Source organism: Typha angustifolia, chromosome 15 (assembly GCF_048772165.1).
Source record: "Typha angustifolia cultivar Huaian chromosome 15, ASM4877216v1, whole genome shotgun sequence".
Lineage (NCBI taxonomy): Eukaryota > Viridiplantae > Streptophyta > Magnoliopsida > Poales > Typhaceae > Typha > Typha angustifolia.
The window spans coordinates 22,612,525-22,638,415 of record NC_133253.1 but is presented as its reverse complement, the minus strand read 5'-3'; the positions used below and the strand labels follow the sequence as shown (position 1 = coordinate 22,638,415).

Sequence of the window (25,891 nt, the reverse complement as noted above, 5' to 3'; positions counted from 1 at the left end):
CAGCTCTTGGTCTGTGTGAACGCAAGTACCCGCGTTCGAACGCGTTTGTGAACGCACCGCATTCGAAGGCGTTTGTGAATTCACCGCGTTCGAAGGCGTTTGTGAACGCGGTGTGAACTCAACAGTTTTTTTCTAATAATTTTGCAATTTTTCAAACCAGAGATATTCTAGACTTGTATAAAACTCATATACATGAAAAAATACATTTAGAATATTTTGTACATAATTGCCAATAATTAAAAACCTAACCAACTTAGTGTTGTCAGCTCAAAAGGGTAAAATAGTAATTTTGGGGTATTAATAAATTAGTTTTTAAAAGTTATGTGGAATAAGATGAGAGAGAATGTTAAAATAATATATTAGAATAAGGTAAGATATTGTTTAGTTACTATACCAAAATAATGAGGCTTATTCTAGAAGAATCATATTCCTATTCCACAAGTGAACGGAGGTTAAAATAGTTTCACCTCTCTACTCATCTATCATCTTTCTTTATTTTCCCTCAACCAACTCCTTTGTCATCGCCACTGCCACCGCCACCACCTCCTCCAGTCTCCCCCTCATACTCTTCCTCTTCTTCTTTCCTTTCTTCTTCTACCTATTCTACGAGGAAGATGGGAGAGAATGAGAGGACGAAGGAGATAGGAGTAATTTGTGTATTTTCTAAAATATTTAATATATTATAACGAAATAATTCTTTGTTGGTACCGTTCACGTTTACGAAATCATTAAAGATGAGATGGAGTGTGAATCATATAATAAATAAAATATAAGATGTGATTTATATAAAAAAATTTAAAAAAAAAGAAGACAAGTTGCCGTATACTAACTTTTAGTTAGGCCTGTAAACTGCTCGTTGACATTTTGCCTACAAGCTTTTCATTAGAAAAAAGAAAAGAAAAATAAACTCCCTCGGTCTGATACTTCTATAAATGGCAGGCCAAGCTAATCCACCATTGTTGTGGCAGATGTTGCATCGTAAGCATGTAAGAGGCAAGACGGCAGTGCCTTCTTTCGTCCATATTGTTCTTGAATATCTATATGTATACCTAGCGAGAGCGGTACGTCTTCATTTGCCTACCTCTGTTTTAAGTTTTCTTGGAAGTATAAATGCTATATTGCTATGCTTATATATATATGCTAAACCATTCTTAATCTATCACCTTCGCGTGATTACTGTTAGCTGATATTCTTGGAAGTTCATTAATACTTTAGAGGAGCTATTTATTACCTTTAATTTCTTTGCTATATATATATAACAAGATGCTGTAGAGATATTTACACCCGCTAATTTGCATATGTTATGTTTAGCTAAACTTTTGTAGCAGTGTGTCAAGTAAATGAGCGGTCTGACTCTTATTTTAAGGCTCGATTTGAATTTTGAGTCAAGCCTGAGCTGGAGCAAGCTCACTCAGACTCAACTTAAATATAATATTTATTAATATTACATATATATTTATAGCTATTAGATCTTTGATCCAATGGCTACTATTATCCTACCTCTACCTAACCATAACCCTAAATCTAATAAGAATCTCTCCAACAAATTCAACCTCCTCTTCCTCTTCATCTTCCTCCTCGTCTCCCTCCACCATCGACAGGCTCCTCCAGCCTCTCCCGGCAGCCTTCATCCATCGACGTTGGCCCCGGTGTCAGTCTCCTCTTTCATCGGCGTCGGCCTCCTCTTCCATCATCCTTGGCCTCGGCGTTGGCCTCCTCATCTTCCTCCTCCACCTCCTTATCCTCCTTCACCTCCTCATCTCGCCTCCTTGTCCTACATTGACAAGCCATCACCGTCTTCTCTTTGTCGACCTCCTCCTCCTCCTCCATCGATAAGTCAAGCTGTCATCCCAGCCACCTCCTCTAATCAAGTTCGGGCTAGCTCAGCTCAAGTTAAACTAAGCTTAGCCCGAACACCTTTGGAGGGCTCAATATTAATTTTGAGACAAGCCTAAGCTAGAGCCGACTTGCTTAGGCTCGGCTCATTTGCACTATATGTGTCATGGAAGGGAGATTATTTTCTTGTTTCCACCTATTCTCCATCTTTTCGCCATGTTGTCCCATAGCAAAACACTAATTCTATTCAATTTAGAGAGAACCTAAAAGAATTTAGAAAGAGTTTTGAGATTGAGGATAGACCTAGAAATATACTCTTCTAATTTTCCACAACAAACACCAAAAATATAGAGATGCTTTCTTAATTATGTCATAATAGATTTTATCCTATGCTAACCTCTTTATTTTTTGAGTCTAGGCGTTAAAATCACTAGAGTTGGTTTTTCTAATGCTAGATATAAAATTTAAGTGAGATAGGGAGTCGTGGTATTCACGTATAAAAGAGAAAATTAGAAAGAATACTATATATGTATTTTGACTATATTATAGATAAAGCTCAGTTTTTTTTTATTATTTATAAATAGGATAAAAATACTAAATCCGGTCGAATCATCGAGAAATTAGCCTGGTTGTATTGAGATTCGAATTCAATCTCAATCTTAATCTAATTTAAATTATTTTTTATTTATTAACTATCCTTTCAAATCTTCCTTATTCCCTTCCATAAGCTTCCATCTACCGTTCATAATTATTCCATCTCTATCGTTCATTCCTAATCCTCCATATTTACTTTCCACTCATCCATTATAGACCAAGATCCAACGGTTGAATTCGATACATTTTACAGACCCGATCTGTGATCGTATTAAAATCACACTTTACTATTTGATAGATAGATATAAATTAATCTAACCAATGTTTTACTAAAATCGCATTCAAGACACTGAGTCACACAAAATTATTGGATCCAAAACTATTGATGTTTAATCATAAAAGCTATATAGAGGGATGGGATTAATAGTAATTTAAAAAATATAAAAATATTATTTGAAATTGATGAAGTATTCTATTTTTTTCCCCATTATGTGCTTAATTATTTCAACTTAAGTTAAGATATTGCTTAATATATTTTTTTCTAGCAAATAGGAGGCTATGTTTATAGATAATAAAAAGATTGGGCTTTATTTATAACATAGACAAAATGTTGGGTGTATTTTATAATCTTATTTGTTTAAAATAACATTCTAATGCCAGATATAATAAACCAATTGCAATGATTAAATTGGGACATTCTAATGACCATTAGATTCTCAATGTTCTAAAGAAATTTGCTAGATATATAATAAACCATGTTAGGGCTCCGGGAGCAATAACTCATGTTAAAACACCAAAACATTATTGATGCGAATGTCTTACTTTGTTGCCTTACTGTTAAAATTGTTTAAATCAAGAGAGCTGGGATGAGAAATTAGAAAAAAAAAAAGAAAAAAAAGAGAGAGTTGGATAACAAGAATATAATAATATAATAAAATCTTAAGGTCTGTTATCCAAAATAAAACCTCTTATATTCTAGAAAAATAATGCCAAACATAATATGAAAATAAAATAAATGAAACTTATCCGGATTTCTTTATCACAGATTTTAGTTGGATATCCACTTATTTCAAAATATAAATAAATAATTTGCTCTTCATAGTACCAAATGTAATATGACTGTAATATACTTACTAATATGTTAGAATATATTTTTAGTAAAAGGAATGTTTTGATATGAGTTATCCTTTTGTAATGATATTATATTGTGTAAATTATGATGAATTAAGTTAAATTATTTTTTGGCCAAAAATTATAAAAATAAAATAAAATTACAATTTATATTTAATTTTAAAATTATTTTCTTTCTTTCTCTAAAAGAGAGTAATAAATAATAAATACCTATTTACATTAAACTATAAAAAATATAATAATATCAGTTTCATTATCCTTTATTCCAACTATCAAATATTATCTTATCTTAGATTTTTAGTTTCACTTATCCTTCTTTTTATAACCGGACATCTAATAGTAAATTAGAATAAACATTTCTTTATACCAGAATAGATTCTTAGTTCATCCCAAATTGGTATTACCTGGAAAGAAAAAGGGCACTTCTGATACTTGGAGCTGATGACATTCTCGATCTCTGGGCTCTCGCTGTTTATAGATTTTGTTATTATCATTCAAATTAGTGGAGGAGATCACAAATATATTGCGGATATATATGTATATATATTATGGGACATATATGATTTTAAACTTAATTATTCATTTAAAATGTGTATGTATCTTACTTTCTAATCTCTTGTAGACTAGAGATCTTTTATCTTCTTTTGTTAAATTTAAAAGTAAAAATAACAAACATTACTCTATATTTTGACTATATTATAAATAAAGTTTCATCTATTATATAATTTATAAATAGAGCCCCTTCCCTTTGTAAGTCTGTTTGCTTAAAAACTTAAGTTTAACTGGAGATGGGGCTCTGTTTATTATTAACCATATGTTGTTAAGAAAGAGTAGTAATATTCCTATATTTCTTGGACTCTGATCTTTGACTATAATCCACTTTGACACGGAGGGCTCGAAATTAATTAACATTTGCATTTTCCAGAGAGAAACTTGTGCCTCATGAAGGTTAATAAAAATAATAATGATGAAGTGCGATTATGATAGTGGATAGGATCAAATTTAGTTATCTTGATAGCCTGATATGTTCCCTTATTAGAGGCCTGGACGAGATCAAATTCGAAATCGATAGATACTCTTGAGAATTGAGCTTTTTTTTTTATTTTCTTTCTAAAAAGAAAGGAATGGAGTTGCTTTCACTTGCACAACTGTGTGCATCAGTACGTAGGTTGACCAAATGTAGGTTTCTCTATGTTTTGTTCTTATCCATACATATTAATTTAGCACTGGATCGTTTTCAACTCCCTCAACTAGCTGTCTATATGCTCAATCATCTTACACCACGTCCATTTATGTTCAACAGTTGCCGCTGGACCAAGGGTTTAGACTATTTAAAAAAATAAATAAATTCACGAAGACAGAAGTACAAGTGTGTGTGGTCAGTATTAGAACCAGACATGGCGGAGGTTGCAATTATAGCAGCAGTGCAAAAGATTGGTGTAGCTTTGGGAGGACAAATGGTGAAGGAACTGTCGTCCTTGCTATCAGAAGAACTCGCGTTACTGGCAGAACTCCCTTCTAGAATAAGTCGCATAGAGATCGAACTTCAAATGATGCAGGGCTTCCTAAGCCAGCTAGATATGAGCAAACTCAAGAATCCAGCCCATGAAGCGTGGATAAGGCATGTGAGAAAGCAAGCATATACGGTGGAGGACATCATGGATGAGTATGTCTCTGTAGTATCTCAGCAAGTGAGTGGATTGGGTGGTTATTGGAAGAAGATAGGGAAGGGACCCCAAACTTTGGTAGCTTTGCATGGTATTGCTGCTCAGCTGAAAGAAATTGAGGCCAACCTCGCGCACCTCTCACAAATGAAAGACCGATGGATCCAGAGCACAAGTGATGATCGACCTGGCAGCATTTCTAGTGACGCTAGTGAAAGCCAGTTGTTCTATGAGGAAGAAGAACTTGTGGGGACTGAAGAGATCCGACGTGCACTGTCTGACTTGTTAGATTCTAGCGAACCCCATCTCTCCGTAATCACGGTGCGGGGTATTGGAGGGGTAGGGAAAACTGCATTAGTCAACAACGTATATCAAGCCAAAAAACTTGAATTTGACTTCGTTTCATGGGTTTCTGTCTCACAGTCGTACAGATTTGATAAAATCATAAGAGACCTGATAAGAGATATTAATAAAAATGTCCAAAATCATGACGAGATGGATGACATAGCACTAACAAGGAGAATGAGGGAACTTCTTAGCGATAAAAAGTTTTTGATTGTACTGGATGATGTATGGGCTCCCGCAGAATTTTTGCACCTTCTGAATGCCCTTCGCGGTAATAACAGAGGATTAGGAAGCAGAATAATCATCACAAGCAGAATCGATGATGTAGCACAACTTGCAACTGATGATCGATATAGGCTCACAATCGAGCCCCTGGGTGCTGATCCTGCGTTTCTTCTCTTTTGTAGGAAGGCTTTTTGGAAGACAGAAAGTCGTGAATGCCCTTCGGAGCTTGAGGAGTGTGCTCGGGCAATTGTAGCCGAGTGTGAGGGATTGCCGCTGGCGATCGCGTCAATGGGACTCTTCCTATCCTCAAAAGAGCAGACAGTGCCAGAGTGGACGCAAATATCTAAACAGCTTGATTGGGAATGGGATAACAACCCCAGCCTAACTCGTACGAAGTGCGTCCTAAACATAAGCTACAAGGCTCTGCCAAGATACCTCAAGAACTGCTTCTTGTATTGCAGCATATTTCCAGAGGACTATTTGCTATCAAGGAAGAAGCTTACCAGACTATGGATAGCGGAGGGGTTGGTAGAAGAAAGGGGACCCAACAAGACATTGGAGGAAGTCGCCGAGAGCTATTTGAAGGAGTTAGTCGGGCGGAGCATGTTACAACTTGTGAAAAAGAACCACTTCGGCAGGGTAAAGAAGTTTCGGATGCATGACCTTGTACGCGATTTGGCCATCTCTTTGTCGAGAAAGGAATGTTTCCATCAAGTGTACACTGGAGGTGAAAATGTAAGGATATATCATGATGCCCGTCGTCTGTCGCTGCTTAGTTGCAGCGACACCGACGACAAATCAGGGATAGATCTGCCACGCCTTCGATCTCTCATTGCATTTGATACCAAAATGCCCCCTTCTTTGCTGCTCTCGTCCGTTTCATCCAAATCTAGATACCTCGCGGTGCTAGATCTCACAGGACTGCCGATTGAGACCCTGCCTGATTCAATCGGAGACTTGTTTAATCTCCGTTACTTGGGTCTCAGGTGTTGTTCAAATGTGAAATCGCTCCCGAAATCCATCGGGAAACTCTCTTACCTGCAGACGCTGGATCTCTTCGGCACCGGCATAAGGAAATTGCCAGCTTGTATAGTAAAATGCAACAAGTTGCGGCACCTGTACGCCATCCAGGAAATCGACACGAGCTGGGAACTGTTCATACATGGTCTTGGCGTCGAAGCACCGGGGGATGTGTGGAAACTGAAGGACTTGCAAACGTTCGAGGCGGTGGAAGCGAACGGAGAGTTGGTGGGAAAATTAGCACGACTGAGCCAACTAAGAACCTTGTGGATCTACAAGCTGCAGCGCACCCACTGTGCAAAGCTCTGTGAGTCCTTGTCACAGATGAACTTACTCTCCTACTTGTTCTTGTTTGCCAGAGATGAACATGAGATTCTCGAGTTAGACAACTTGAACATCGCATCTCCAACTCTTCATCGCCTTGTTCTAAAAGGACGGCTGTCAAATGGGACATTCAACTCACCCTTGTTCAACGGTCAGAACAACCGCACTCTCCAGTATATAAATCTTTCGTGGTGTCAGCTGACTCAGCTGGAGGAAAATCAAGATCTGATCCGAGTCCTCTCTAAGCTGCCAAACTTGAAAGAACTAATTCTTCAGAATGTGTACGTGGGAGAGCAGGATTTGCAGTTTCCTGCAGGAGGGTTCGCGTTGCTCGAGTGCCTGACTCTCCGTACCATGCCAAAAATCGCTCAACTGCGTATAGAGGGCGGAGCCATGACGAGCCTGAAGAGACTCGAACTCGATGGCCTGCAAGGGCTACAAGGTTCCCCAGCTGGCATCGAGTCCCTCCAGTCCCTCAAAGAGCTGCACTTGTACGATGTGAACTGTTGCGAAGAAATTAGGAGGAGGTTCGCGGGAACTGGAAGGACGATCCCCAGGATCTACTCATAAAATGATCCTGCATTATATAACAAAAGGAGTACGTACGCTTATTCATCCTCACGTAATTCTGCATATATTGCTATCGTATCAATAATCACTTTTAGGTTATGCATTTCGCCTTTCAAAATACTCTGAATTTATGTTCTCCAAATCTATAAGCTGTTCCCCTTCTTTATTTCATAGCCTCACGGAATCTACTTGCACATACTGAACTTTCATAGGGATCCATATTTGAAGCAGAAGAGTAATTAAGTTACTTTTTTAAACAAACACTTTTTGAGCAAAAACTAAGTTCCTTTCTAGTAGTTTTTTTTGTATCAATTATCTAAATTCATAATTATTGATGAAACTATTGTGCTATTCCTCAAGTAAGGAGCAGGGTTAATTGTACCATCAATTGGTACTGATGGATTAGATTTGCCACTGTTGTTTTTCTTGCAGAACTACTCACTACGCGGACTGGGGTCCCACATTTCCAAAGCGGCACGCTCAATCTTCCATTTATATATATATATATATATAATTCATATGGTGGTTATTCTTATTTATCTCTCTATAAGTTTCAAATAAGTTGGAACCTTGTCTCTTACCTAATATTGGTTGAGACGACGACCTTCTCCTCAGTGATGATTTGCTTAAGGTTTGGTTTGGTTTGCATCTTTCTTCCTGTTTTCCATGTTTGAGGAGTAATACATGGATGGTGTTTACATTGTTGGATTGTTTCTGGACATTGTTATTTAATCTCAATGACTATGGTTTGTAATTTTATGCTGAATTAATGTTGGATTGTTTCTAAATTTCATTGGTGTGGCTAATAATTGATCTATACGTATTGTTAAATTATTTCTAGAATGTTTTGTTTTTGTTTTTTTACTTTTGCTTTTTCTATTTTTTACTTTTGAGAAAGATTATTCCTAGATATTGATGTTATATGATTTCCTTGGTTGTGGCTTGTTATTTCTAGATATTAGTGTACAATCGAAGGGAGGGAGGTAGGGTTTTGCAAAATAAGTGAGCAAAGAGGAGTGAAATTTGTGTAAACTATGTCCAAATACAGGGTGATATGCGAAAAGACTTAGAAGCTCAGGTTCGTGAGCTGATAAAGAATATGACTTGTAAGAGTATCATGTTCTTTTCCCGATCCCATTTACTTCCATAATTAAAGATTACTATTGCTGTTATAAGCCAGCACATTAAGAGAACTAATGATCCAAGGGGACTCAGCATCTTCGACGTGGAAGGATGAACGAGCTGGGTCCCGCATGACATTTCCATCTGGTAAGTAATTCGTAACTTGTAAGCATATCAATTTTCCTCCAATCAAGGAAATAAATCATAAAATACAGAATGGAAATAGCACAATTCACACTGATTCTTTTGCCAATAAACTACGATTATACACCATATATATCGTTCAGAATCCCCAAGCTCATCAGTATTAATCTCCAGCATTAGCCAATATATTCTGGGCTTGGTTCTCATATGTAAACCCTTGGCTCTTGGAGTTATCAGCAGACCATATAAAGATTCCAAATAGCTTCCCCTGACTCTGAAGAGTCCTACATGCATCAATCGCAGTATCTGGTGATATTGCATCTGGGTCTCCAGTAAGTAAGCTAGCCAAAAGCTTACTTGCATCAAAATTATCGCTCTGAGTGTTGTAATCGTCCAAGTAATCCTCCATTGTTGCACCTGCACGAAGCTCATAGAACTGGTAGTTGACATAGTCTATAACATTTTGATACTTACCCCATAGAGCTAGATAGTAGTCTATGGTATCACCAAATGGAGCAATGGAAGCAAATGAGATGACTCCATTCCTCTTCAAAGTGGTGATCAGCCGCCCGATGCACTCGGCGAACGTGTCGGTGCTGGGACCGTCGTCGGCGTCAAAATGCTCATAGTCGATGTCGATGCCGTCGAGATGGTATTGTTGAATTATGTCAGTTAGCGACGAGACGGCGTTCCCGACCCAAGAATCTACAGAAGATGGAGCAAAGAAGACCTTGGTATCGTCACCGACGCTGTCGCCGCCGAGGCTGAGGGCGACCCTGACGTTCGAGTGGCTGCTTTTGACGGCGGCGACGGCGTCCGGGGTGATGTTATCGGAGTCCCAGAAGAAGTCGAATTGGCCGTTGGTTGGGGAAGGGGGAGAAGTGGAAGAATCGGCGCTGTAATCTATGGCAAATGAGAGTATGAAGTGGAAGTCGACGTTTCTATTTATGGGAACATCGGAGAGCCTGACGTCTTTGAATTCAGCTCCGATGTATTCCCTGAAGAGCTTCCCGGATGCCATGAGAACGAATTTGGAGACTTCACAGATGCACTGAAATTCTAAACCTTTATGAGTTACGACACTACACCACACATTGCAGTCACATCACTCATCCACAACACCTAACCTGCCAACTAAACTTCACCTACCAAGTACCAACTAGCACCATATGAGAGCGATGCTGGTGTAATTGCTTTTATAGGCAGCAGACTTTGAAGGAGAAATGGCTAATGGTGGATGAAATATTGTAACTTTGTTAATTGGTACTATGTAAGAGTAGTAGTACTATTTGATTCTTTTGAGATTAAGATGGATAAGAGGAGCGTATCCCTTCACTAAAAATTATTGAAAATGTGAACCGATAAAGTAAGTGACTTCCAAGAGCATCGTTTTCTAATCCTGATTTCCATTACTTGGGAGCGGTCAGTCCAATTATTGTCATATAATATAGTCGGAAAAGGTGAAGACATACAAGACTCGTAGCCAGCCGCCCTCAGGCCAATAACAGTTGGGACCAATACCAATAACCCATATATATTTCTCTTCCTACTTGCGGCCCAAATTATAAGCAGAGCCCAAAACAATGTTTGTTGCCCTATCTTGGTTTGAATTAATTTTGAATTTAAGTATTTGATTCAAATGGTGGGTTTTTTGAGACAAAATTGTCAATACCAAACAAAACTTCTACTCTTTAGGTAAGATATATATTTACATTATTTAAACTATATAATATTCTAGTTGTCAAAATTTATCAATACAAACCAAATTTCTCTTCTAGAAGGTGCAAATATAAAAGAAAAAACATACATAATCAGAATAACAAGGGTAATATAATTTGTCGTTATGGTAATATAATTTGAGAAGACTTTATCAATTCTCTCATGTTAGACAAAACAATATTGGTTAACGTGAATATTATTAATTTTAGATTTTTGTATAGTTAGTTTTAAATGAAAAATCTAAATAAACATAAAATATTTATTTGAAACGAGTATTTTCAAGATACTTGACAAACAATTATTCTCAAAAGGAGAACAACATAGTAATTTTAAATGACAATTAAACTTTAGAGTCCAAAAATATGAGTACCAGGGTCTTATATTATTATCTACATTCCAGGCAACTATGTTACTACAATTAAAGTAACTTTAATTTTTAATTTTCTTATCTTATATAGGACTTGCTAAAATTAGAAAGTCCAACTCACTCAGTCAACTTTAACCGTTTCGTAACCCACCAATTGTAACATAGCTAAGCTGTCACGTAACAAAGCATTGGTGGTCTCACCCCGCCTCCAATTGTTGCTGTTGCTCCAGAGAACATGACAGCTGTGCGCTTAGGTGTTTGTTTGCTACTTCCACTGTTATCTCATGCCCATTAAATGTAACTCTTAATTAATTATCTTCTAATTAATCATTCAACACTACACCTTCGGTCTTAGTTGTGGTGCGTCGAGCTTCGTTTATCCGCATCTCCGTTCCGCTTCGACACGTGTTTGGTCACCTTCGGATTAAGTTAAACTCCTTTTTGTTTTTTTTTGTCATATCGCCCCCTAACTTTCATCTTTATTCCGTAACGTTACCGTCGTCGGTTCATGTAATACATTTTCGAATAAGGTGAAAACATAGGTAGTGATTTGAAGATTGTGAGGTGCATTCAAGCTTATCGTGAACCCGCGAGACACACAAGCGCGATTTTCGAAAAGTTTTTGGCCGTTTGGCATGTCCGCCCTCGTTGGTTCCGTTCCATGCTCAGTGAATTGACGGTTTAGCCCTTTCCGTTATTCCTACTGATTTATACTATGCGAGTTAATTATCCTGTTTTCTAGGGGCAAATGTGAAAATAAAACGTTTTCTTCGTTTTGTTGGTTGTCAATAATGAGACGAGCGAGGGAGAGAGCCAGAAAAAGGCAAGCGAGGATTTGAGGGGAAAGCAACAGTGGCGAGAGACGTTATTGGATTCGGGTTTTTAGGGTTCAGTGTCGCGCTATGCTTCAATCTTTGCCGCTATAAATAGCCCACCCTCCTCCTCCCCCCTTCCTCACATAAACGACTCGTTCAAAGGTAACAATTCGATTCCTACGAGGAATTAATTGATAGTTCTGAGTTTTCTCATCTCTCTATTGTTGATCTTGCGTTTTGAAGGCAATGGATCACGAGACGAAGAAGAGAGGGAAGGAGGAGTACCCGGCCGAGCCGGAGGAGCCGCAGAATGCCAAGAAGAAGGCCAAGATGGCCGAAGCACCGGAGAAGCAAGAAGGAGGGTACGGTCATCGTCCACCGGGGTTGTTCGACTTCCCATGGGAGAAGGTCACCGCCGCGTCCGAATCCGACTGCTGGGATCTCCGCGACGTCTTCTTCTCCTCTCTGATCGACGGCCGCTCTGCCGCCATGGGCGTCCCCGGCGCGCGCCTGTCCCCGCCCGCCACGTACCCGATCGAGCTGCCCGACGACGATGGCGACGTAGACTGCATCTGGAGCTCAGTGCTGCAGGAGCCGCTCCCTGTTGTCTGTCCCAGCGACCCCAAGCGACCCACCGCCTGATGGGAGAGAGAAAGTGGAGGTCATCGTCTTTTAATTTTCTTGTCCTTCGGTGTCTTTCTCTCTCTTTAGAAATCCGTTTAGGTGTTGGTGTTTGTTTTACTGGTGGTGCTAGCCGATAGTAGCTGGGAAAGGAGATGGTTTAGAATACAAAAAAGATATCAGATTAGAAGAAGAACCTTGAGCTGTGTTCTTCACAAAATAAGAAGAGTAAAAACGAGATATGAAATGGTGAACTTGTGGACGTGTCAGTCCCTTCTCTGGTTGTTTACAAAAGAAATGCTTTACTGTTTCTTGTTACTTCTTTTGTTGTGCCAATTACTAATATTTCTACATTGCATTGATCTCGCTGACTTGCATGCATTAAAATAGTTTTTTTTTAATCCAAATGATTGTGTTGTTCGAATGTCTGAATTCGATTTCATAACGACAGACAGTGATAGTTTTAATGGCATTGCATATCAATATGTGTAAGTCTAGTACTTATTGATACATTCCTTTTGGAATGTGAGTATAAGAAGTTCTTTGAAAGTGAGTACCTTTATCATATCGATCATCTCACATTCAGTGGAAGTACATAGCTAACGCTTATGCTCATCTATAAGTAATTAGTACATTTGGTGCACTTTTGTAAAATTATGAATCTATATATTGCATTCATAATTGCATCTTCAGCATATCGGTAGCGTCGTATACAATTAATGCGCATATCTACCGAACGTATAAAGGTTGCGTTATTTCACAGTATCTCTAGCGTATCGGTATTGTCGTATGCAATGAATGTACCTATCTAATAGCAATACTCATATGTAAGTAATTCAAGTATATTTGATCCACTTTTGAGAGCATGACTGTAAAATTCGCATTGAATTACATTGTCGTTAGCGTATCAATAACGTCGTGTCGGTTACGATGTTCTAAAGATAAAGTTGCTTAATTCCCCCTAAAAGTACCTTAGCTGTGAAATAGGTGATCTTTATCATATCATTAATGAATTGTAAATTGAGGAGGTTCAGCACCTTACATAATAATATATGTCTCCTAGGATAAATGTGGAACATGTGCTTTTATTCATTTCATGTAAACATTAGTTAATTTAGCAGAATCAGTTTCTTTGCTGTCATTTGTTTGCTTACCTATGAACATATGGGCCTGGTTGCAGTTTTCTTATTTGATGAGCTTAAAGATTCATTTGAAGAATTAAGCATGAGAATTATACTAGAGGCCTTAAGTTGTGTATTGATTCAGTGAGAAGCTAAAGTGGACAACACTTGCAAATGCAGCAAGAGTTTCTTTAGTAACTGAAATAGTTAGTGTCTCTTCGAGGAGCAGGTCTTTGTGTGGATGCTTAGTGCAAGATGCTGTAGTCGTTATCCTGAGACGAGTGCTTCCATTATCCTGTGAATGGATTTGGCATGAAGGAGAATTAACATTGGCTATCAGGGGCCCACTTCAATTTGTGAGATTATGCTGCTCATATAAATAATTGTGCATTGCATGATATACATACCAGATAGATCCATATTTTCAATAGTTCCATATGGTATTGTGACATATAAGTAGTAAGTTTGTTAACCTTGTTACTGTTACTATCTACCATATTGATACTGAATCAAATTCCTTTCATTTTGAGATAAGCCCATCTAACCCAGGCTACTACAAGTTCAAACTTTAAAAGGGCCTAAATCTGGCCCGGAAAATGCTAATAGGCCATCCCAAATGCCTTCTCTTCTCAGCCCACAAGAGAAATAAATTAAAGATGGGACTTTACCAACTATATCTGAGTCACGTCAACTTTTCTTCACATATATATTTGCTGCCAATTATAAGTGCCAAAACCCCGAGGTCTAAATTATAAAAATATCACTTAAGATGATTAGATGAAGTCATCCTTTTGACATTTTAGCGAAATCGGGGGGTCAAACTACAAATAAACATCCAACTGCCCCAACGGTGGGACCCGGCACAGGCTGAGGTTTGCTATTCTCGCCGCACGTTCCGCCGACAATTTACATGTTCGCGAATCTAAAGGCATTGCTTCCTGTCAACCAGTGGCAATTGACAGTTTTGCCCTGGAACTATATGTTACTCCTCGAGCTTGTGAAGTTGGTAGTGTAGAAAATTTGCTCTTTCTTGCCTACTCATTGCTAGCTGTTAGTATTTATGAGTAGCAATCACACTTCTTCACAGTTCACACACGGAGTAGGGCCGGTTACAAGCCCACGTAATTTTACTCCCACAGAGATGCAATTACGTTAAAATGCCCAAACTACCCCCCGGTGATGAACACCGTAAGAGGAATGCCCGATCTAAATCCAACGTCGAAGACCACGTGTCGTTAAGTGCTCCTTCTACCGTGTTATCTCTTCGGTGATCGAAGTCAGATCTTAATGTTAGAAAAGCGCAGACATTTCCCCCTAATACGGCGATCTAATTGGCTTGAAAGATAGATTGAAGTAGAGAGAGAGGGGGGGCGAGGAAGGCAGTCGCCATCTAATCGAAAGTGGAGATCGACTACATTGGATCACGAAAAGGCGCTTTCTTGAGCGGATTTGCAGGAGGGAAGAGGTTTTCCGGTGGCCGTAGGCGGTCGGGATGAGCGGTTTTCGGTGAGGAGGACATGGCAAGGTGGAGGAAGAGGAGGACGGTTTTGTTCTTGCTTCTCGTCTCGGTTCTTGCGCCAATCGTTCTCTACACCGATAGGCTTGCCAATTTCTCGACTTCTATATGTAAGTCTTGATTTCAGAAAGAACGATTGTTTTTTTTTAATCTCTACCTTCCTTGTTCGATCGCCCAAATGTTTCAAGTCTCGGCTTAGTTTCGTCTATTCTTTTGGCAGTAAATAGCGACTTCATTGATGACGGTTCGAATCTGGTACGACCTACTTCTCCGCTCTTGGCTTAATTGTTTTTTTTCTTTTTCTTTCGTTCTTTTGAAATCTTAGAGAAAGAAGAAAAATACACTTTATTAACCCTTTTTTATTTTCCCGTTTTACCTCCAGAGTTTTAGAAACGAGGTTGGCAAGGTAAACGCTCTTCACCAGGTGATTCGTACTTTTATGTTTTAAAATTCTGAATCACTAATTTGGGTTTGGGGAGATGTGTTGATTTGGTTACTTATTTTGGGTGGCCAAATCTGGATTAGGAATCCTCTGATGCTGTGAAAGAGCCCATCTGGATAGTTCACCCTGATTCCATTAGCATTTCTGATCAGATCTCAGATCACTCGGCTGGAACGACAGCATTGCAAGCTGAAGGTGAAGGTGAGGTTCATCGTTGTCTAATTGGCACAAAACTAGAGTTTCCTCATATTATTTTTTATCTTGGCGTGTAGAACTTTGCAATAATTTTCATGTCATGGTACTTGTTTCGGTGCACAATGGACATAAGGTCAATAACCTTGTTTTTCATGGTACTTTTCCGTATAGAATTGCCACTTGAGAGTTCTGGTGAGCACAAGAGCAGGGTGCTATCGGCAGCCTACAACGGCACTCAATCGGAAAGTGACCGTGTTGTAGAACAAGTGGTTGGTCAGGCTGGTGACAAGCAGGTATTGGAGAAGCCTAAAGATGGAGAAGAGAACAAGGAGACGGCATCGCAGAAAAACGGAGATGAAGAACCCACAAACAGTGTATTAAGCATGGCCAATGATGAGGTTCAATCAGAAAACAACGGTATGACTGAGCAAGTGGTCAGCCAGGGCATTAATGGAATGGAGAAAGCTGACATTGGTGAAACGAACAAGGACGTGGTGTTGCAGAAGATTGAAGATCCGACTGTTTCATTGAAACAGGTAATGTGACCAACCAAATTTATAATAATACAATATAAAGTGCTGTCTACCTAGTTATGGAAGGTTCAAACTTTTATTGTTTCATAGAATTTGCTGTTAAATATCATGTGCTGATTATTTTCAATTTGATATTCTGTTTCCTTGCTCTTACACGATTCTATTGCGGAACTTTTATGAGTACATATCTTAAATTTTAAGATCAAAGCCATATTAATACTCCTAGATGCCTTCTGAACTAGTTTCTTCTCCCAGATCTTAAAACATTTTTTCAGTCAAACTACTATTAATTCCTCAGTGATTGCTTCATAGTTATAGTGACTATAAGATTCTAAGAATCATAGGATTTTGGAGTTCTAGGCACTAAGGAAATTGGTAGTCGAAACCACTAGGACTAACCAGCCTTTTCATCTTTTTTGACAAGGATCAATTTAACTAACTATTTCCTCTATTTCATCAATGGTAATGTAATAAAAAAGAATTGCACTTTTGGTGTCATCACAGAGACCATTAGAAAGCCTGGTGAATGATCCTCATTAATCCTATGACACATCATAGACCCCGACTGCCACGACTCTGTCTCTAATTATTCTCCTCCTACATTCCTTCTCTTCATTGTGCTCACTTGAGATGGTGATGGTTCAACTATTCCAGAGAGCATGAACTTCAGGAGAAATTGGTAATTCGGTATGCATAGCTTATGCGACCAAACATTTAAATGCTTCATTTTTTTTATACCTCATTGGAAGTATCTAACGGTTATATCATGATTATCTACTTCTTTATTACTTTTTCTTTCTATTCCAGGAAATTAATAATGAAAAACCACCTGAACCAATGTCTAATAGAGTTCGTATTAGAAGGCGCAAGAAGAAACCCGCAAATAAACTTAATATTGGTAGTACAACTTCACCTGATGCCATGGTGCGCCACCTGAAGAACCAGTTGCTTAGAGCAAACGTTTATCTTGGCCTTGGATCCACTAGAAGAAATCCCAACTTTATAAGGGATCTCCATGCACGGATAAGGGATGTTCAACGTGCACTTGGTGACTCGACAGAGGACTCGGCATTACCAAAGAAGTAAGTATTCTCAATGCATTTATTTGTTTTTGACCTTTTGCCCATGCAATTTTTCTGAATTATTTTGGAAAGAAGATAAAGTAATGATTGGAAAAAGATTTATGGATTGATTGTTAAATCGGTATTAATTCTTTTTGGTAGTCTTGTTGGCTTTCCCTAATGCCCAGCTGTTTCTTTTATGTGGTCTAAACCAGTGCCTATGCTAAACTTAAGGCAATGGAGCAGACATTGTCTCTGGGCAAGAAGATTGAAGAGAACTGCTCTGTGGACATGGAGAAACTTCATGCAACTCTAGCAACCACAGAGGAACAACTTGATCTTAATAAGAAACAGACTCTTTATTTGATGCAATTAGCAGCAAAAGCTCTGCCCAAAGGCCTCCACTGCCTTCCTCTGCGTCTTACCACTGAATACTATACTTCAGACTCCAGTAAACAGCAGTTTCCACATCAAGAAAAGTTGGAAGACCCTAAACTCTATCATTATGCATTGTTCTCAGATAACATATTGGCAGCAGCAGTGGTCGTCAACTCCACTGTCTTTCATGCTAAGGTGAGCCGTTTGAATGCAATTGCTACAGAAAGAACTGAGTCCAATACTGGATTGCTCGGACTTGGTCTGCTATAAAACTGACCTTTTCCAACTTTAGTCCAAGCTCTAAAGCCGTGCTAACACTTTGCCCTTGCCAAGTTTTATGTTTTCAGCAATTCTTATTAACATAGTGACATCTATTGTTCTTTTCTTTCCTTTGCAGAATCCTGAGAACCACGTCTTCCACATTGTAACTGATAGACTTAATTATGCAGCAATGAGGATGTGGTTTTTAGCTAATCCACTGGGCAAAGCAGCTATCCAGATTCAGAATATTGAAGAGTTCACATGGCTAAACTCAAGCTACAGTCCAGTTCTGAAGCAGCTTGAATCTCAATCGATGATCGATTACTATTTTAGGGCTCATCAGGCTAAACCTGACGAAAATTCGAAGTTCCGAAACCCGAAATATTTATCCATTCTAAATCATCTCCGGTTTTATCTACCTGAGATCTTCCCAAAGCTTAACAAGGTGCTCTTTTTAGATGATGATATTGTAGTTCAGCGGGACCTTACTGCTCTTTGGTCGATTGATTTCAAAGGGAAGGTTAACGGTGCCGTGGAGACTTGCCGCCAGAGCTTCCACAGATTTGATAGGTATCTCAACTTCTCAAATCCTCTCATTTCCGAGAATTTTGACCCTAATGCTTGCGGATGGGCGTACGGGATGAATATATTTGATCTGGTTGAGTGGAAAAAGCAGAAACTCACGGATGCCTATCACTCCTGGCAGCAGCTGGTAATGTTTTGAACATTTGTCCTTTTTGAGCCCATTTCTTAATTTCCCACATGGATGCATTAAAATCTACTTTCAAGTTAATCCTCAACCTCACATTGTTTCTTGAGCCTTAACTTTGGTATATATTGGCTGCAGAACGAAGGGAGGCTCTTATGGAAATTAGGAACTCTCCCTGCTGGACTAGTGACATTTTGGAATCGCACTTTGCCTCTTGATCGATCATGGCATGTGTTGGGTTTAGGATACGACCCCAACGTTAGCCAGAGGAGTATCGAGCGGGCTGCTGTCATTCACTACAATGGAAATCTGAAGCCTTGGTTGGAGATTGGATTGCCAAAGTACCGCAATTACTGGTCGAAATTTGTGGATTTTGATCAAGTTTTTCTACGGGAATGCAACATAAATCCTTGAGATAGTTGATGGTGTCTTGCATCGTCTTCCTTCTTCCTGCACTTCTGTGAATATCTTTTGATACTTCTATTGTCTTTGTCAGATCTTATTCTTTTTGTTCTCTTTCATTGAGTGACATATCTAGGTTGATTCTTTATGCTCCAGAAATGTAAATCGTTCAGAGTTTCTATTCTTCCTACCTTTCCTTTTTTTTTTCTTTTCCCTCGTTTGCTAATGCGCAGGCAACTTGCTGTTAAAAGTCAAGGCCTGCAGAGTTTATAGATCAGTTTCTTTAAATCTCTCTATTTGTTTTTGTTCCGTTGCATGTAGTACGTGTTACCACTCTAATTCATATTTTATTTTATTTACATCATTTAGGATTTGGATTTTTTTATTCATTTGAGTTCATCTCCTTCAGTTTTCCAGATATTAATTTCACTTGCTTAATATCTCTCTCGTTAATGATAAAGATTAAAGAGTCGCTAGATATATATAGACGCTATTGCCGTGAGATATATATACCTCACTGCTGCATATAACAAACACATAAACTCTATTGTTTTCTTTTGGCTTAAGCTATCAACTCTCTCCATTTACTCTATCCCCCGGTACTATCTCCTCCCCTTTCTCCTTCAAATATCCACCGAACTGCTTCGCCTTCTCCGCCGTCCTCTCGCCGGACCCCGTCAACATCTCCGCAATTCTTTCAACCACAGCCGGCCCACGACCGCCGCAAACATAGCTACAAGCCCATGTAAGAGCCAAAAGACCTCCGAAAGCCATCGCAGCGGCGAAGGCAAAGCCCGCCATTGCGGCGACGATGACGAAGGCGGCGGGGAGAAGGACTGGGCTAAAGAGGAGCAGAAGAGGAGAGGTTACTACAAGGAGGGTAGTGGATGCTAAGAGAGTGAAGCCCATCATGCCAAGTAATGGGCCTCCAATAAGTAGGCTTGCAAGCGTGGCATAGAGGACTGTGGTGGTGGTGGTACTGCTGCTGCTGCTAAGGTGCTCTTCTGAGCTCTCTTGTGTTTGCTGCTCGTCCATATTTCTCTCGCTTGGAGTGAAGACTTGTTGCTAGCTAGATACGACGGAATTGGATGTATATAAACGAGTAGGAGAGGGTGGTGGTAAGGTGTTTGTGCACACGTGCCACGAGAGCATGAAGCGTGGCACGTGTGATGGCAGGTGTCTTCCATTGGTGGGACTCCTTATTGCATGAGATTAAGTGAAAGGATAAGGCTTATGTTTGTGGAATTTTTTTTATCACACTAGCCCCTTCCAATATTTTTTTTTATCAGAATAGATTATTCTTCAAACTTTATTTATCAAATATAGTCTAATTTATTATAGTTTACAAAAAAACTTTGAACGGTTCAGCGTTTTTATTAAGGCTACAGTAAATTATATCGAATTTGGTAAATAAGTTCGAAGATAGTTCATTTCAGTAAAAAAATTAAAAAATTGGGCTATTTTGGTCAAAAATTATGTTTGTGTCTCATTTTATAGCAGGTAGGTATGAGCCCATTTGAGCCCACCTGTCGTTTTATTGGCCCACGAAGATTATAGGTTAATTCAGTATTTCATTTCAAGATGGGGTTTAGAATTAAATCTAAAAAACCCACCACCTTATGATAAAATAAACTGACGCAATTAACCAATAGCAGTTCATTGAAAAAAAAAACTGGTCTTATAACAGGATCGCAGAGATGGAAATTTATGTCGCAGGAATCCGAGAGGATCGGACGGTGGAGATTGGTCATAGAGTGGTCAGTCGTGGTCCTATAAAAATGAGGGTTTTGGCTTCCGCTTCCTAAAACTTGGCTTCTTAACCTTTCGAGCCCTAGCCTTTCCTCCTCTCGCCCACTCCAGTCTCCAAGATGAAGCTCGTCAGGTTCTCTCTTCTCTTCTCTCTCTTTCTGTCTCTTCTTGATCTCGGATTGGTGTAATTGTTGGAAAAAAATTGCAGGTTCTTGATGAAGCTGAACAATGAAACCGTGACGATCGAGCTCAAGAACGGAACCATTGTTCATGGAACCATCATAGGTATCTCCCTCTCTCGCATGTTTTCGAGTTGTTCTTGGGCTGTGTAATTAGGGTTAAAGTTTCTCGTATGGGTTTGGTATTTCTTGATTTTTTAGGGTTTCCCTTTCCATGGATTATAGGGGATATAGGTGATGATATTACCTTAGGTTTTGTGGATAACATTGGTAATGTGGGATGTAGAAGAGAATTTGTTTGACGATAGAACCCAGCAGCGTGAATTTTCTTCTTTTTTTTTTGTTGGTTTGAAGGTTGTGCAGGTGTTTTATTGATATGACCACCTGGAAACTTTAAGTTGTTTTATTATTCCCAAATCTCTCTTTATGGTTGTAAATTTCAGTGCCTCCGTATATTGATATATGTAGGAAGAATCTATTGTGGGAGTTCGGCGAGATTATACAATCATTTTTTTATAGTTGCATGCGGCAGATTTTGGCTTTAGATGTTATATACAGTACAATGATCCTTTGTCTAAACCATCTAGGCAATTATTTTTGTCAATCTACGTCAGTTTTTGTGGGTCATTGCCTCAAGTTAGGGTTTAATAAATAATTATTGAATAGTTATTCACTTTTAGTTTGTTGGTTGTTGCTGATATTTTTACCAAAGAGATTTTGTATTATGAGGTCATTTTCTATACTTTGTAAAATATTATTAATGAAAACTTACAGTCCTTAGGTTTCCCTAGGATAAAGCTTACTGAACTCGGATTTGTAATTGCTTCATTTGCAGATAAGTGATGCTAAATCTTGAAACCTAGCATTTGAACTGCAAAAGGAAGGCTGATAAATGGCTAAATGTTGGTTAATAGCATAAAGATCATGTCGGTATGTTTATCTTTAGAATTGGGCTGTTTATGATAAGTTGTCTCCTCTAATAGATCAATATTTTGGTTCATTGGATATGGATTCAAGGTACAGATTAGGTTTCACTGTTCTGCTGAATGTAGGAATAGGGAACCTAGGTTTATCTTTAGAATTCAGTAGTTTATGATGTCTGCTCTAATAGATCAAGATTCTGGTTCATTGGACATGGATTCAAGGTATGAACTAGGTTTCATTGTTCTGCAGTAGAACGTAGGAATGGGGGACCTTTTTGGGCTGTTTTCGGTATAAAATATGGTGCTCCAGTAGGTCTGATCTGCTGCTTTATGTCCAACCAAGTTAATTATTTTGTCTTATGATGATCTTAGCACCCTTATACCTAAGAGATTTTGCTAATGCTGAAAGGTTGAAAAGTATAAAGTATAAACTTGAAAGGAAGCTGAATGCTACCATGTGAACATGCTAGCAGCACTCCTATGCCTGACTTGATTTCCAATACAAAGGTCCAATTCAGCATGATTTTATGGTTTGCCTCTGCTAAGTTGGTGTTCTTCCTAACCTCTCTAAGATGCATGAGCTGAAAGCCTGAAAATTATTGGAAAGATCAATCTTGGAGAAAAGAATTCACTTTTTGACCAATATAAATCTATGGCTTGTTATTATTCGCTTGGAGGTGTAGATGAGCATTCTTATGTATCTTAGGATGTAATATTGGACAATTTGGATTTATTAAATTACGGAAGAAGCTGATTTGTTCTGACGTGCATACAAAAAGTCTCAATTGGAGTTGATTGCTACTGCAAACAGAGTTCATTGCATATAATGCTTACTACTCTCTTTGCATCTTCTGACGGTCATCTTCTTTACTGTCATGTTGATGTGTATTGTGTAATGCTCTTTTCTATTCCTCTTCACCAACTTGTGACCTGTCTACTGGTCAAAGTGGTCAATCACTGAAGATTATTACAAATGATCTAAAATTGAGATCAGATATGGACACCCCTTGCATATTATGCAAAATTAATAGATGGACCTACAGCTGATCAAGCTAAATGACAAAATATTGAAAGTTGTTGAGGGCTAATAAAATAATATGGAGCTACAGAAATTTGAGATCCCTTTTGTAGAATGCGTCTTTTATCTATTTTCTTTCACTTTTGTATGTTTGGACTACCTTGACTCCTAAATATCCGCACATACACCTGCCTAACATTTAGGCTCTTTGCGGTTTGAATGTTCATGGATTTTATGTGCATTCTTGCACCTTTTCCATGTTTTATTATTTCAGAAGAGAGAGACTTCATAGTTGTTTTCTGATTGCATGTTGGGCTTCTAAATTCTTGATTAGATAATGAGAGGGCCTTGCAATGTGTAGGGGGAAAAATATGAAAGTTTATTAAGGGTCATTTACTTTGTGAACTTTTCCTAGAAGAAATGCTAATGAGACATCTCAGCATTTGTTTCGAGTGTATAGTTTTGGATTGCTCTTACAAGAGACTATCTATGTGAAGTAATTTGTTTAGATTCTTTTATTGTGAGTATTAGACCTTTATTAGTAGATTTATCTTCATAGGAGATCTGATTAGTTTTCTGTAATGTGAAGAAAAAGAATCTTCATCCAAAATTCTAAATTTGAGGATAGTAAAAAAGCTATTGTTTGTACTTTGTAGATCTTTCATGTGATAATTCATATTGAGTTTGGTATTCTTTATTTTTCTTCCCAATGCAGCATTGTTATTCTTCCTTTCCTTATGTGTCATGGGTTTTATCCTTTTATTTGTACATGTTTGAGGAATTTTGGATATTACTGTACTAGGATGCAGAGTTATGCAGAGACTCTGTTATTAGCATGATGCTTTATGTGTTTAAACAATGTCTATGAGAGACATGATATTAGGAGTGCAAGTAGACTTTAACTATGGTTTTCTGAAACCAAATAGTCAAAAGAGCTGAAGCATACAAAAATCCTAGAGGATCAACCATTTGCTTCATGAAAGGAACAATGAATAATTAGAAATGTAATTACGTCATGTTCAGGCACCACTGGGTTCCTATATATCTTACAACATCTTTTGTTGAGGCTATATTCTTGGTTTGCTGTGTGGTCAACTCAACCTTGCTATATATGCACTTTTGTCGCATGATTAGAATTATATCTCACGGGCATTGCTGATTTGGAACCATTATTTATGTTGCTTAGTATCTTGCGAGAAAATAGACTAAGTCATAAGAGCATGGTGCCACACAATCTAGATACACACCCATTTCCTGCCACAGATTATAGAAGCAGTCAAGCGCGTTGGCATTTTGCAGCTCATTTATTCTATAAAACGAATTATGAAAATTTGAATTGCTATGAATCTGACACCTTAAGTCCTTTAAAGTTCAATGAAGATAGGTAAGTATTACCTCTCAATGGTTTCATCCTGCTATGGTCACTATTTTACTGATTATTGTCTTTTAAGATTGACAATTTGGCTGATTATTTGGAGTTTAACAATTCTTTCAAGTCTTTACTTTAATACGGGATAATGAATTCTAATTCGTGAGAGATTACTGAAATAGTTGCGGATACTTGGTGGTCTCTAATCCATAACTGGCAAAGGGTCTCTTTCAGTGTCTCAACAGAATGTGAAATTTGTTTTTATCTTCAAAGTATAGGATTGGGAGTAGCCCAAACGTAATTATAAGCCACTGAAACATGACCCAATTAATCGAGTTTCTCAAGAACTACACATATAGTTTGAGACATCAGAATCTTGAGAAATTCAAACAAACATGCCATTATTTTGAAGAAACATTTGTGCAACATATTTTATTAAGGGATTATTGAATCATGGATAGCTACAACAGGTAAGATTACTTTGGTAACCATATAAACTCAAGTTGTAGAATAAACCTTCGAAATGCTCAAGCAAGATTTTCAGTTTACATGAATGGTTTACATAAATAAGGTTGCACGTTTTCTCCAAGTATGAATTGTGTTGTGTTTATATATAAACGAAGCTTACCTAGTCTAGAAAAGGATATATTTGTGCCTGGAGTGCTTGAAGCTTTGCCATATATTAACCACTTTTGTGTGGACTATCAGAATTAAAAGCTTGCAACCTAATATATCTTTTCTTATTGCAGGTGTGGATATTAGTATGAATACACATCTGAAAATGGTGAAGCTTACACTGAAGGGGAAAAATCCAGTTACACTTGATCATCTTAGTGTGAGAGGTAACAATATCCGATATTATATCCTTCCTGACAGCTTAAACCTTGAGACTTTACTGGTTGAGGAGACACCTAGGGTCAAGCCCAAAAAGCCCACTGCAGGTTTGTGTTTGTTCTTAAACAACCTCTTGTCCTCTATTTGTACTAAATTTATCATCCTTTAGATGAGATTCTGACTGGTAATTTTTAAAAAACAGGGAGACCTCTGGGACGGGGTCGTGGTCGTGGACGAGGTAGGGGTCGTGGACGTGGTCGTTAGGAGTGGTCCCTGCTTGTTAATTTTTGAAACTTCCTTTGCAAAATAGCCTGCTTGAGTCGCAGATCTAGTCTGAGTCTTCTAGGCATCATCTGAGCAGAGACTGTTTTGTAAATGAGTTGCTTCGAAGTACCTGTTTTGTGGATCATAGATATAGTACTTTCAAATTTCCAGTAGAAATAGTGCTGTTTTATGAATTTATGGAATATCGCGAGTAGTTTAGTTTCAGAGTGCAGCGAGTGACAGATTGGTACGAAGTATGCGCTCTTCTTTCTGTATCTGCTATTTTGTAGGATATCTTTAGTTGGAACCGTTTGATGTGCGCCTAGGCTTATTTAATTGCGATGTGCTAAAATATGCTACATTGTTCATGTTGCGCTGATTCTTGGTGTGCTTTCTTGCTAGCCAGTTGCACGTTTGTATTATATTTATAGACAGTAGTT

The 25,891-nt window shown here is 38.4% G+C and overlaps 5 protein-coding genes across 6 annotated transcripts; 3 read left to right on the top strand and 2 right to left on the bottom strand.

Annotated features, from left to right (window-relative positions):
* The first annotated feature begins 955 nt into the window (after positions 1–955).
* LOC140778993 (disease resistance protein RPM1-like) lies at positions 956–8,506 on the top strand. Its single transcript, XM_073123925.1, has 3 exons — positions 956–1,061; positions 4,865–7,737; positions 8,142–8,506. Exon 2 carries the CDS (start codon positions 4,959–4,961, stop codon positions 7,707–7,709), a length of 2,751 nt encoding a protein of 916 aa, XP_072980026.1. The 5' UTR covers positions 956–1,061; positions 4,865–4,958; the 3' UTR covers positions 7,710–7,737; positions 8,142–8,506.
* A 253-nt stretch (positions 8,507–8,759) lies between these two features.
* Positions 8,760–10,091, bottom strand: LOC140778657 (chitinase 2-like). Its single transcript, XM_073123475.1, has one exon. It carries the CDS (start codon positions 9,994–9,996, stop codon positions 9,139–9,141), a length of 858 nt encoding a protein of 285 aa, XP_072979576.1. The 5' UTR covers positions 9,997–10,091; the 3' UTR covers positions 8,760–9,138.
* Positions 10,092–14,853: 4,762 nt separating this feature from the next.
* Positions 14,854–19,479, top strand: LOC140778847 (probable galacturonosyltransferase 4). Of its 2 annotated transcripts, none has more exons than XM_073123732.1 (9): positions 14,854–15,244; positions 15,355–15,389; positions 15,517–15,540; positions 15,660–15,777; positions 15,943–16,307; positions 17,112–17,386; positions 17,581–17,938; positions 18,141–18,716; positions 18,852–19,479. In XM_073123732.1, the coding sequence occupies exons 1-9, from the start codon at positions 15,136–15,138 to the stop codon at positions 19,125–19,127; spliced, it is 2,136 nt and encodes a 711-aa protein (XP_072979833.1). In that variant the 5' UTR covers positions 14,854–15,135; the 3' UTR covers positions 19,128–19,479. The 2 variants fall into 2 exon arrangements, with proteins under 2 accessions (XP_072979833.1, XP_072979832.1); XM_073123731.1 differs by having other exon boundaries at positions 15,517–15,558.
* A 206-nt stretch (positions 19,480–19,685) lies between these two features.
* LOC140777079 (oleosin G) lies at positions 19,686–20,150 on the bottom strand. The gene has a single exon (XM_073120980.1). The coding sequence runs from the start codon at positions 20,148–20,150 to the stop codon at positions 19,686–19,688; it is 465 nt and encodes a 154-aa protein (XP_072977081.1).
* A 710-nt stretch (positions 20,151–20,860) lies between these two features.
* LOC140777109 (small nuclear ribonucleoprotein SmD1b-like) lies at positions 20,861–25,819 on the top strand. Its single transcript, XM_073121015.1, has 4 exons — positions 20,861–20,997; positions 21,073–21,149; positions 25,103–25,294; positions 25,390–25,819. Exons 1-4 carry the CDS (start codon positions 20,984–20,986, stop codon positions 25,449–25,451), a joined length of 345 nt encoding a protein of 114 aa, XP_072977116.1. The 5' UTR covers positions 20,861–20,983; the 3' UTR covers positions 25,452–25,819.
* The last annotated feature ends 72 nt before the right edge of the window (positions 25,820–25,891 follow it).